General features: G+C 42.0%; 1 protein-coding gene across 1 annotated transcript; it reads left to right on the top strand.

Moving 5' to 3' along the window:
- The first annotated feature begins 5,610 nt into the window (after positions 1 to 5,610).
- zgc:110269 (probable flap endonuclease 1 homolog) lies at positions 5,611 to 13,102 on the top strand. Its single transcript, XM_020467666.2, has 11 exons — positions 5,611 to 5,820; positions 6,149 to 6,224; positions 6,543 to 6,645; positions 8,254 to 8,308; positions 8,398 to 8,459; positions 8,596 to 8,732; positions 10,690 to 10,750; positions 10,993 to 11,124; positions 11,411 to 11,556; positions 11,821 to 11,965; positions 12,383 to 13,102. Exons 1-11 carry the CDS (start codon positions 5,739 to 5,741, stop codon positions 12,437 to 12,439), a joined length of 1,056 nt encoding a protein of 351 aa, XP_020323255.1. The 5' UTR covers positions 5,611 to 5,738; the 3' UTR covers positions 12,440 to 13,102.
- The last annotated feature ends 80 nt before the right edge of the window (positions 13,103 to 13,182 follow it).

Raw genomic sequence — 13,182 nt, 5'->3', positions numbered from 1 at the left:
GGGTTCGTTGCTCCAGAGCCTTTCCGTTCACCTTCCCACTCCTGGGCCAGACTACACTCAATCATATGACCCACTGAAGAGATGAGTCTTCAGTAAAGACTTAAAGGTTGAGACCGAGTTTGCGTCTCTGACATGGGTAGGCAGACCGTTCCATAAAAATGGAGCTCTATAGGAGAAAGCCCTGCCTCCAGCTGTTTGCTTAGAAATTCTAGGGACAATTAGGTGGCCTGCGTCTTGTGACCGTAGCGTACGTAAGAGGTATGTACGGCAGGACCAAATCAGAGAGATAGGTAGGAGCAAGCCCATGTAATGCTTTGTAGGTTAGCAGTAAAACCTTGAAATCAGCCCTTGCTTTGACAGGAAGCCAGTGTAGAGAGGCTAGCACTGGAGTAATATGATCAAATTTTTTGGTTCTAGTCAGGATTCTAGCAGCCGTATTTAGCACTAACTGTTTATTTAGTGCTTTATCCGGGTAGCCGGAAAATAGAGCATTGCAGTAGTCTAACCTAGAAGTGACAAAAGCATGGATTAATTTTTCTGCATCATTTTTGGACAGAAAGTTTCTGATTTTTGCAATGTTACGTAGATGGAAAAAAGCTGTCCTCGAAATGGTCTTGATATGTTCTTCAAAAGAGAGATCAGGGTCCAGAGTAACGCCGAGGTCCTTCACAGTTTTATTTGAGACGACTGTACAACCATTAAGATTAATTGTCAGATTCAACAGAAGATCTCTTTGTTTCTTGGGACCTAGAACAAGTATCTCTGTTTTGTCCGAGTTTAATAGTAGAAAGTTTGCAGCCATCCACTTCCTTATGTCTGAAACACATGCTTCTAGCGAGGGCAATTTTGGGGCTTCACCATGTTTCATTGAAATGTACAGCTGTGTGTCATCCGCATAGCAGTGAAAGTTTACATTATGTTTTCGAATAACATCCCCAAGAGGTAAAATATATAGTGAAAACAATAGTGGTCTTAAAACGGAACCTTGAGGAACACCGAAATTTACAGTTGATTTGTCAGAGGACAAACCATTCACAGAGACAAACTGATATCTTTCCGACAGATAAGATCTAAACCAGGCCAGAACATGTCCGTGTAGACCAATTTGGGTTTCCAATCTCTCCAAAAGAATGTGGTGATCGATGGTATCAAAAGCAGCACTAAGGTCTAGGAGCACGAGGACAGATGCAGAGCCTCGGTCCGATGCCATTAAAATGTCATTTACCACCTTCACAAGTGCCGTCTCAGTGCTATGATGGGGTTTAAAACCAGACTGAAGCATTTCGTATACATTGTTTGTCTTCAGGAAGGCAGTGAGTTGCTGCGCAACAGCCTTCTCTAAAATTTTTGAGAGGAATGGAAGATTCGATATAGGCCGATAGTTTTTTATATTTTCTGGGTCAAGGTTTGGCTTTTTCAAGAGAGGCTTTATTACTGCCACTTTTAGTGAGTTTGGTACACATCCAGTGAATAGAGAGCCGTTTATTATGTTCAACATAGGAGGGCCAAGCACAGGAAGCAGCTCTTTCAGTAGTTTAGTTGGAATAGGGTCCAGTATGCAGCTTGAAGGTTTAGAGGCCATGATTATTTTCATCATTGTGTCAAGAGATATAGTACTAAAACACTTGAGCGTCTCTCTTGATCCTAGGTCCTCGCAGAGTTGTGCAGACTCAGGACAACTGAGGTTTGGAGGAATACGCAGGTTTAAAGAGGAGTCTGTAATTTGCTTTCTAATAATCATAATCTTTTCCTCAAAGAAGTTCATGAATTTATCACTGCTAAAGTGAAAGTCATCCTCTCTTGGGGAATGCTGCTTTTTAGTTAGCTTTGCGACAGTATTAAAAAGGAATTTCGGATTGTTCTTATTTTCCTCAATTAAGTTAGAAAAATAGGATGATCGAGCAGCAGTAAGGGCTCTACGGTACTGCACGGTATCGTCCTTCCAAGCTAGTCGGAAGACTTCCAGTTTGGTGTGGCGCCATTTCCGTTCCAATTTTCTGGAAGCTTGCTTCAGAGCTCGGGTATTTTCTGTGTACCAGGGAGCTAGTTTCTTATGAGACATTTTTTTAGTTTTTAGGGGTGCAACTGCATCTAGGGTATTGCGCAAGGTTAAATTGAGATCCTCAGTTAGGTGGTTAACTGATTTTTGTCCTCTGGCGTCCTTGGGTAGGCAGAGGGAGTCTGGAAGGGCATCAAGGAATCTTTGTGTTGTCTGTGAATTTATAGCACGACTTTTGACGTTCCTTGGTTGGAGTCTAAGCAGATTATTTGTTGCAATTGCAAACGTAATAAAATGGTGGTCCGATAGTCCAGGATTATGAGGAAAAACATTAAGATCCACCACATTTATTCCATGGGACAAAACTAGGTCCAGCGTATGACTGTGACAGTGAGTGGGTCCAGAGACATGTTGGACAAAACCCACTGAGTCGATGATGGCTCCGAAAGCCTTTTGGAGTGGGTCTGTGGACTTTTCCATGTGAATATTAAAGTCACCAAAGATTAGAATATTATCTGCTATGACTACAAAGTCCGACAGGAATTCAGGGAACTCAGTGAGAAACGCTGTATATGGCCCAGGAGGCCTGTAAACAGTAGCTATAAAAAGTGATTGAGTAGGCTGCATAGATTTCATGACTAGAAGCTCAAAAGACGAAAATGTAATTTTTTTTTGTTGTAAATTGAAATTTGCTATCGTAAATGTTAGCAACACCTCCGCCTTTGCGGGATGCACGGGGGATATGGTCACTAGTGTAGCCAGGAGGTGAGGCCTCATTTAAAACAGTAAATTCATCAGGCTTAAGCCATGTTTCAGTCAGGCCAATCACATCAAGATTATGATCAGTGATTAGTTCATTGACTATAATTGCCTTTGAAGTAAGGGATCTAACATTAAGTAGCCCTATTTTGAGATGTGAGGTATCATGATCTCTTTCAGTAATGACAGGAATGGAGGTGGTCTTTATCCTAGTGAGATTGCTAAGGCGAACACCGCCATGTTTAATTTTGCCCAACCTAGGTCGAGGCACAGACACGGTCTCAATGGTGATAGCTGAGCTGACTACACTGACTGTGCTAATGGCAGACTCCACTATGCTGGCAGGCTGGCTAACAGCCTGCTGCCTGGCCTGCACCCTATTTCATTGTGGAGCTAGAGGAGTTAGAGCCCTGTCTATGTTGGTAGATAAGATGAGAGCACCCCTCCAGCTAGGATGGAGTCCGTCACTCCTCAGCAGGTCAGGCTTGGTCCTGTTTGTGGGTGAGTCCCAGAAAGAGGGCCAATTATCTACAAATTCTAACTTTTGGGAGGGGCAGAAAACAGTTTTCAACCAGCGATTGAGTTGTGAGACTCTGCTGTAGAGCTCATCACTCCCCCTAACTGGGAGGGGGCCAGAGACAATTACTCGATGCCGACACATCTTTCTAGCTGATATGCACGCAGAAGCTATGTTGCGCTTGGTGATTTCTGACTGCTTCATCCTAACATCGTTGGTGCCGACGTGGATAACAATATCTCTATACTCTCTACACTCGCCAGTTTTAGCTTTAGCCAGCACCATCTTCAGATTAGCCTTAACGTCGGTAGCCCTGCCCCCGGGTAAACAGTGTATGATCGCTGGATGATTCGCTTTAAGTCTAATACTGCGGGTAATGGAGTCGCCAATGACTAGAGTTTTCAATTTGTCAGAGCTAATGGTGGGAAGCTTCGGCGTCTCAGACCCCGTAACGGGAGGAGTAGAGACCAGAGAAGAATCGGCCTCTGACTCCGACCGCAGCTTAATGGGGAAAACCGGTTGAAAGTTTCTGTCGGCTGAATGAGCGACACCGGTTGAGCGTTCCTACAGCATTTCCTTCCAGAAACCGTGAGAAAGTTGTCCGGCTGCGGGGACTGTGCCAGGGGATTTACACTACTATCTGTACTTACTGGTGCCACAGACGCTGTTTCATCCTTTCCTACACTGAAATTACCCTTGCCTAACGATTGCGTCTGAAGCTGGGCCTGCAGCACAGCTATCCTCGCCGTAAGGCGAGTACAGCGGCTGCAATTAGAAGGCATCATGTTAATGTTACTACTTAGCTTCGGCTGTTGGAGGTCCTGACGAATCGTGTCCAGATAAAGCGTCCGGAGTGAAAAAGTTGAGGAAAAAATTAATAAATATATGAACGGTAATTAAAAAGTGAAAACCGTAAAGTTGTCAGGTAGCAAAACAGGTTGGCAACAAAACGCACAGCAACTCGAAAACAAGCCTGCAAGTTGTGACCGGAAATGACGTCAGACGTTCACACTGGCACGTTCCAATGGCACGTTGTGTTAGCTAATCCAAGTTTATCATTTTAAAAGGCTAACTGATAATTTGAAAACCCTTTTGCAAATGTTAGAACAGCTGAAAACTGTTGTGCTAATTAAATAAGCAATAAACCTGGCCTTCTTTAGACTAGTTGAGTATCTGGAGCATCAGCATTTGTGGGTTCGATTGCAGGCTCAAAATGCACAGAAACAAAGAACTTTCTTCTGAAACTCGTCAGTCTATTCTTGTCCTGAGAAATGAAGTCTATTCCTTCCAAGCAATTGCCAAGAAACTGAAGATCTCGTACAACGGTGTGTGACATTGGAACACAGGAGTGATGGTTGCTGATAAGGGGTCTCTGTACGCCTATGTAGATATTCCATTAAAAAAATCTGCCGTTTTTACAATAGTAATTTACAACATTAACAATGTCTACACTGTATTTCTGATCAATTTGATGTTATTTTAAATTGACAAAAAATGTGCTTTTCTTTCAAAAAGGACATTAATAAGTGACCCCAAACTTTTCAAGTTCATGAGGAAATCAGGAAATTGAAATAAATTCATTAGGCCCTACTCTATGAATTTCACATGACTGGGAACACAGATAAGCATCCCTTGGTCACAGATTCCTTTAAAAAAAAAGGAGTCTCATAATGGGCCTCGTCACGTTATTTCTGTCCATTCAAATTGCCATCGATAAAATACAATTGTGTTCGTTGTCCCGACTGCCACCATAGGGCACTTTGTTCACAACATTGACATCAGCAAACCGCTCACCCACACGACACCATACACGTGGTTGTGAGGCCGGTTGGACGTACTGCCAAATTCTCGACATTGGGGGTGGCTTGTGTCTGGTGGACATTTATGCAGTCAGCATGCCAATTGCATGCTCCCTCAAAACTTGAGACATTTGTGGCATTGTGTTGTGTGACAAAACAGCACATTTTAGAGTGGCCTTTTGTTGTCCCCAGGACAAGGTGCACCTGCGTAATATCATGCTGTTTAATCAGCTTCTTAATATGCCAGAACTGTCAGGTGGATGGATTCGTGTGGCAAAGGAGAAATGCTCACTAACAGGGATGTAAATATATTTGGGCACAACATTTGAGAGAAATAAGCTTTTTGTCCATATGGAACATTTCTGGGATCGTATATTTCATATCAGGAAAGATGCATTGTCTCTGGCCCCCTTACTTCCACACATGTTGCGTTTATATTTTTGTTCACTGTATATCAATGGATTGTTTGTAAATTGTTTACCGTAAGAAATTATGGGTGGCTTTTTAAGGTATAGTCTCTTACTGTGCTCTCCATTTGTTTGATCCCTCCTGCCCCTATTGGTAGATTCGTGTAGCAACAACAAAGCAGGTTTCCGGGTGCACAGCATCACCAAAACTGTGTATCTAATTTGTTGGCTTTATAACTAACTGTCAGACAAGCACAATGGGTATTACAAAACTGGCAGATTTGATTCGTAGCGATGCACCTGGTGCCATTTCTTACAAAGAGATCTGCGACTACACAGGTAAGTTTGCATGCTTAGCTACTTAAGGCTAACGTTAGCTAGCTAGCATGCAGTTTGTTACTAGTATCAACATTGACCTCCTTCACATGCTCTTTATTACATCCTAGCATGTATAATGTTATGGAGCATCAGTGTGCCCCACCCAATAATTGACATGACGTCTCCCCAACATTGACTCTACCAGACAGGGCAGGCATTATTCACGTTATCAAACTAGCTTGGTCAAGTTTAATCCAGTACTAGATATGGGCACAGTTGGATGTTTCCTACTCATTGAGTTCACTCAAAGATTTTACAAATGCAGTCATTTGTTTTGCCTCAATTTTAGGAAAGGTCATTGCGTTGGACACCTCCATTGTTCTGAACCAGTTCCGCACTGCAGTACCAAATCTTCGGTTACTGGGGTGAGCTGTCATTTCTAACTTCTAAATTGAGAAGCTTACCCAACCGTTGGCATTGTTGACAGCACCTCAAATGTGGCTTCTTCCTCCTTCATCGGCACTTATCTAAAATCACAGGATAGGGGAAAGCATATGGCGAATGTCTACCAGTTATTTACTGTCATCTGTCCAATTCTTTCCAGCCAGTGCAGATGAAGTAAGTAGCTAGAGGAAGAGAGGGAGTCACTTTAGACTATTGGGATGTGTAGACCTGTGTAAACTAACTCTGAATTCTGGGACATGTTTCTGTTTCTAACCCATGTTCCCATCCTTTCACTCTAGTCCCTTGACAGGTTTGTTCTTTCGAACGCTAACCTTCCTGGAGCATGACATCAAACCATTGTTTGTGTTCGATGGGAAGCCTCCTGGAGAGAAAAGGGCTGTGGTTAGTGGTGCTCTTAGAATTACAGCTGAGACCATAGCTACCTACGGTGCCTTCAGAAAGTATTCAAACCCCTTGACTTTTTCCCCATTTTGTTGTTAGAGCCTGAATTCAAAATTGATTAAATTGAGATTTGTTTGTCACTGGGCCTACACACAATACCCCATAAGGTCAAAGTGGAATTATAAAAAATAAAAATAAAAAACATTTTTTCCAAATTAATAAAAAATGAAAGCTGAAATGTCTTGAGTCAAGTAATTAAACCAATTTGTTATGACAAGCCTGACAAGTATGACAAGTTCAGGAGTACAAATGTGTTTTGCAAGTCACATGATAAGTTACACAGACTCACTGTGTACAATAATAGTCATTAAACAATCTGGTTAAACACTATCTCATCTCTGTACCCCACACGTACAATTATCTGTATGGTCCCACAGTCGAGCAGTGGGTGGGGGGGGGGGGCAAGTAAGTTAATAACACTTTGGATGGTGTAGTCATCCCAGTCACTGCAAAGATACAGGCATCCTTCCTAGCTCAGTTGCCAGAAACTGCTCAGGGATTTCACCACGAGATTAATGGTGACTTTTAAACAGTTACAGAGTTTAATGGCAGTGTTAGAAGAAAACTTAGGATGGATCAACAACATTGTAGTTACTCTAAAATACTAACTTAATTGTCCGAGTGGGAAGCTCGGAATAAAAATATTCCAAAATATGCATCCTGTTTACGACAAGGCACTAAAGTAATGCTGCAAAAAAATGTGGCGAAGCAATTCACCTTTTATACTGAATATAAAGTGTTGTGTTTGGGGCAAATCCAATACAGCACATTACTGAGTACCACTCTCCAAATTTTCAAACATAATGGTGGCTGCATCATGTTATGGGTATGCTTGTAATCGTTAAGGACTGGGGAGTTTTTCAGGATAAAAAACAAACTGATTGGAGCTAAGCACAGGCAACATCCTAGAGGAAAACCTGGTTCAGTCTGCTTTCCACCAGACACTGGGAGATGAATTCACCTTTCAGCAGGAAAATAACCTACAACACCAGGCCAAATCTACACTGGAATGCTTACCAAGAAGACAGTTAATGTTACTGAGTGGCAGAGTTACAGTTTTGACTTAAATCTACTTAAATCATGACCTGAAAATGGTTGTCTAGCAATAATTACCAACCCATTTGATAGAGCTTGAAGAATTTTTAAAATAATAATGGCAAATGTTGCACAATTCAGGTGTGGAAAGTTCTGAGACGTACCCAGAAAGACTCACAGTTGTAATCACTGGTAAAGGTGCTTCTACAGAGTATTGACTCAGTGGTGTCATTTTCAAAACATTTGCTGGCATTTCGAAAAACATGTTTTCCCTTTGTCATTATGGGGTATTGTGTCTAGATGGGTGAGGAAAAAAATATATTTAATCCATTTCTGGCTGTGACAACAAAATGTGGAATAAGTCAAGGGCTATGAATACTTTCTGAAGGCACTGTACCTTACAAAATGATACCCTCACAAGTAGTGCACTACACTAAATAGAGAATAGGGTACAATTTGCTACAGTCCATGTCAATACGATTTAATTTAATTGTATTCTCTGTTTTCTTTCAGTTGGAGAAGAGGGCACAGGTTGCAGGCTGGAGCTCCCCCAGTCATTCAGGAGCAGGTAAGAGAAACATTGGAATTCAATCACAGCGCATACCAGTTTTCCATCTTCCTGTATTTTACTTTTGACCTCTCTGTGGGCACCTGTAGTGTCCCCTCAGACACGGGACTGTCTCCACCTTCTGAAGCTTATGGGTGTGCCCATCATCCAGGTCAGTGTGCGAGTGCTCTATGTAGCATGCTAACCCTGAACACATACCCTAATTATACCAAGTTGTCTTGAACAAAAACCAACCACCATAACCATAACATATGAACCCTCTCCATCCACTCTCTTACTCTCTCCAGGCTCCAGGAGATGGCGAGGCACTATGTGCCCACCTGGTGAAACAGGGCACAGTAGACGCGGTAGCATCAGAAGACATGGACACTTTGCCCTTTGGTGGAAACATTCTGATCCGCCAGCTCAATGCCAAGAAAAACTGGTGAGAGTGCACCTTTGAGTCCATAACCATGTCTATACAGCCTGGTCTCATAGACTAGAGGTAATATAGTAAATGTACTTCAGGGACACTAAAATTAGTATGATATGTTAGGTATTTATTTTACCTTTTTTTAACTAAGCAAGTAAGTTAATAACAAATTCTTATTTTCAATGATGGTCTAGGTACAGTGGGTTAACTGCCTTGTTCAGGGGCAGAAAGACAGATTTTCACCTTGTCAGCTCGGGGATTCGATCTTGCAACCTTTCTGCTACTAGTCCAACACTCTAACCACTAAGCTACCTGCCGCCCCAGTGGTTACATAAGACAATGATTTGGTATGGGTGAGTGTATAACATGAATGTCTAGCAACCCAAATAACGCGAATGTCAAGAAACTACAAGGTTGCATGTTCGAATCTCATCACATTTTAGCTAATTATCAACGTTGTAACTACTTACACATTTTTAGCTACTTTTGCAACTACTTAGCATGCTAGCTAACAATTCCCCTAAACCTAACTTTAACTCTTTAACATCACTCATAACCTTAACCCTAAGCTTAACCATAAAAGCTCAAGACACCAGCAGAATAGTGAAACGTTTGCCTGCTGACAGTACTTAGCACCTCTGAACAGGGGGTCTGCAGTCAATGTCTTTTGTATTCACACAGCAAAGACCTTGGAAGTCGTCAGGCCTTGTTAAAATACTCCTAACCAGAATGTGGCAGTTTTTTTGTTTGGCTTTGCATATCTGTGCATATTACTTATGGTCTACATTCCAAGCTGTCAAATCGAATAGGTTGCATACACATATTTAGAAGTTGTTATACGTGTGTAGCGAATTGGATGGAGACATGGACACTGGCTAATGTTGCTATTTTATAGAAAGCCCTTGTTGATACTAACCAGATGACCACAGCTAGATAACTACATAGCAAGATGACGAAGAAACAATTTAATTCACTCTCCATAATCCCATACTGTCAGTGCCAGCCCATAGCCAAATGTTTAGCTAGCTAGCTAAAGTTAGCATATTTGCTAGCTAGAGCAACATAGCCAGCTAAGGACACTGCACTAACTCAGCAGCTAACACAGGCAGTTGTTTAATGGAAACTAGCAAATCCATTGTGATTTAATTATAATGCCAATACTAGCTACAGTGGTTAGATAGTTTGGAGGAAGTGTTTAGTGTTGTGTGTATTGCATCTGTGCACTTAGCTAGCTACTATTCCACAGCCAACATTGCATATGAAGTGTTGGCTCCCCCACGTGGGGGTTCGTGCTCTCTGATTGGCTCAAAGTGAAGTAGTTGGCCACTGACACGAGCATTGCGATTCTACAAGTAGAATCGGTAGGTTCGGCACTACCGGGTCCGCAAGCAGCGGGTGCTGCTTTTGTTCTAGCAAGAGAAGGAACACTCCCACTGTGATAAATACCTATTGGCAGACTATCGGCACAGAGATTGTTGGTGTGTTTCATGCATAACATTGACCCTAACCTTAACCCCTAACACCTAGGTTAGCTAACGTTAGCCACCTAGCTAATGTTAGCCACAATAAATTGGAATTCGTAACATATATCATACGTTTTTGAAAATTCGTAGCATGATGTACTAATTGTGATTCACAACATATTGTACAAATTGCAATTCATAACATATCATATTAATTGTAATTTGTTACAAATCATACAAAATAGATAATGGACATCTACAAAGTAATACATATCATATGAAGCATAACATATCATACTAATTGGAGTGTACAGGATTTATGTTTCATATATTTACAGTTTGGTTTCCCCCAATAGAAAAGGTTTTAGGTCATGGTTACTTCTAAGCACTTTGTGGCAAAGTATTAGTAAAAAAAAAATTTTTAAACATGATGACTGATGTTGTAATTGTAATGACTGATGGCCAGTTCTCTGGGTCTCTAAATCGAATTATTATTCTCCTCGCAGCGAAGTCATTGAGTACTCTCTGCCCAAGCTGCTAGACATTTTGAAGATGACACATGAAGAGGTAAGATACCTCCTCCACCCAAAGCATTTGTATTGAATGAGGCAAAGGCCTTCATTACATGTTCATAGGCATCATGTGTACAAGCATACTACATTCTTGTAAGGCATAAACATCATATACCTTTCTCTCAAGTGTAATCTCTCAACTGTCTCTCAACCCTCAAAATGCTCCCATACTATCTATTCAGTGATATTTAATCGCTTAGGCTAACACCCCTTGTCTTTCCTCCTAATGTATGTCAGTTTGTGGACCTGTGTATCTTGTTGGGCTGTGACTACTGTGACAAAATCACAGGCCTTGGACCTAAGAGAGCTCTGACTCTGATCCAGCAGCACCGGAACATAGAGAACGTGGTGCTGAACATCAACAGAAAGGTACATGTTCCCTCCCTGACAACTGTTCATATTACTGCAATGCAATTGTCTTGGAGATTTTGGTGCCAATGTGTTTGCTGAAGTCTTATCTATAAGTCTGGATAAAATATACTAGTAAACCAAGAAAAGATTAAATGATCTATGTCATTTGTTACCACTCCACATATGAATAACATATATGAACGAATGATTATTCCATTTTTCATCTCAGACCTCACCTTCTATGCTATGTTCCTGTCCATGTAATTAGACTAACACCCAACCCCTTTCCTCCCTCTTCCTTCAGACCCACCCTGTCCCACTGTTCTGGCAGTATCAGGATGCCCGCAAGCTGTTTTTGGATGCCCCCCTGACCGAGCTCCCGAACCTGGTCTGGACTGAGCCAGATGAGGAGGCCCTGGTCCACTTTCTGTGCCACGAGAAACACGTCAAGTACTGTTCTGGTCCTGTATGACCGACCACCTTTGGAATTAGACCAGGGGCCATATGTATCAAGCATCTCAGAGTAGGATCAGGTTCCCCTTGACCATGTAATCTTATTAATTGTGTTTGAAAAAGTCAAACTGAGGCGCTTGATATATGCGACCCCTGGTGTGCACAAATTGAGTCCTCTATATCTGCAGTGCATAGTTGTTTTATGTCCTTGCCCAGTAATCTAAAACTGAATTATTCCTTATATGTGTGTGTGTTATGTAGGGAGCAAAGAGTACGAGGTCGAATGCAGAAGTTCAGTGAGAAGCGTGAACGCCTGAGGAAGGAGAGGGAGGAGGACAAGGCAGCAGGACAGAGCCAACAAACTCGCATGGAGGACTTCTTCCGTGTTACACGGAAAAGGCAACAGGTAATATAACCCCACTATGACACTTTTATGACACCTCACCATTTTATGGTGGGAGTACCTGCTAAACTCTATCTTAAGGCCCAGAGCCTGGTATAGAGATGGCTATATATCAGACTTTATTAGCCTGTTCATTGATGCCAAATGTTTCGTATTTATGGCTTTGGAGATCCCCATACTGTATCAACCCTTTACATTGGTCCACTATATCCAATACAGCTAAGGTTAACTTGTAACAATGTCACATTGTTGCCTTACCTTGTTTGCCAATATAACATTTCATGATTACAGGTTGGCTAAAGCAGAAACAGACTGGAATCTAGACTAAAGGGATGTGACACCTAAATTTGCCTGTGTATTTCTGGCATGTATTCAGTTATTGTGTTGTGTCTGAAATACCAGCCTTATCTCCACTTTTAGCCATCTGAAACTGGGGATTCCATTGGCACCAAAGAAAAGAGAGCGAGGCCAAAGTGACACTGCCCTCCGACGGAGTCTGGTGGTACTGCAAATGCATCCTTACCAACCAGCTGTCTGACAGTTAAAAGGATGTGCTTGTTCATGAGGGTCTACCTGAGAAAGGAGCTGTGCAGATCAACTGATCTATACATTTCATTAACTTCCTAACGATTGAGCATAAACCAATTCTTATTATGTAAAGATTTGTGACAGCAAGTACCTTGGGGTCGTGTTCATTAGGCACCGCCTTGAAACAGGGGGCAGACTACCTGGGCATATCCAGTAAATAATGCTCATATTCGTTTTCTGTTTTAAAAACGTGCCCCTAATGAACATGACCAGGGCAACTCCTAGGGAGCAAGTAAACAGGATGAGCAGAGGCGGAGACTCATTGGCGAGAACAGTGCAACCACTGTCTGTGGGGCCTTGGCTTGCTTGTTCCCTCATCCAAAACAGGAGCCGATTGATTCCTATGGAGGAAGGTCGGATGGGCTCATGGCTTATTTGGTGGACACCTGCTACCCTCAACAGTGCCAAATTTGAGGCAAAGGACTTTCTTATCTTGATAAACTTGATCATGTCAAAGTAGAGACCAAAATATGATAATCTCTTGTATCTGTGTTTTTACACAAGATGTCAGTATGATGGTATTTACTATTAAACTTTTATTCATCAATGTAATTTGTTGTCGAATGGTCATTGCTGCCCACCAGATCTTCCCACCGGTAGGTGTCAGTCACTCTCCGGTTAGCTGTCTGGTA

Source organism: Oncorhynchus kisutch, linkage group LG30 (assembly GCF_002021735.2).
Source record: "Oncorhynchus kisutch isolate 150728-3 linkage group LG30, Okis_V2, whole genome shotgun sequence".
NCBI classification, from domain to species: Eukaryota; Metazoa; Chordata; class Actinopteri; order Salmoniformes; family Salmonidae; genus Oncorhynchus; species Oncorhynchus kisutch.
Note: the sequence above shows the minus strand (reverse complement) of the source record. Positions and strands in the feature narration are given on the sequence as shown.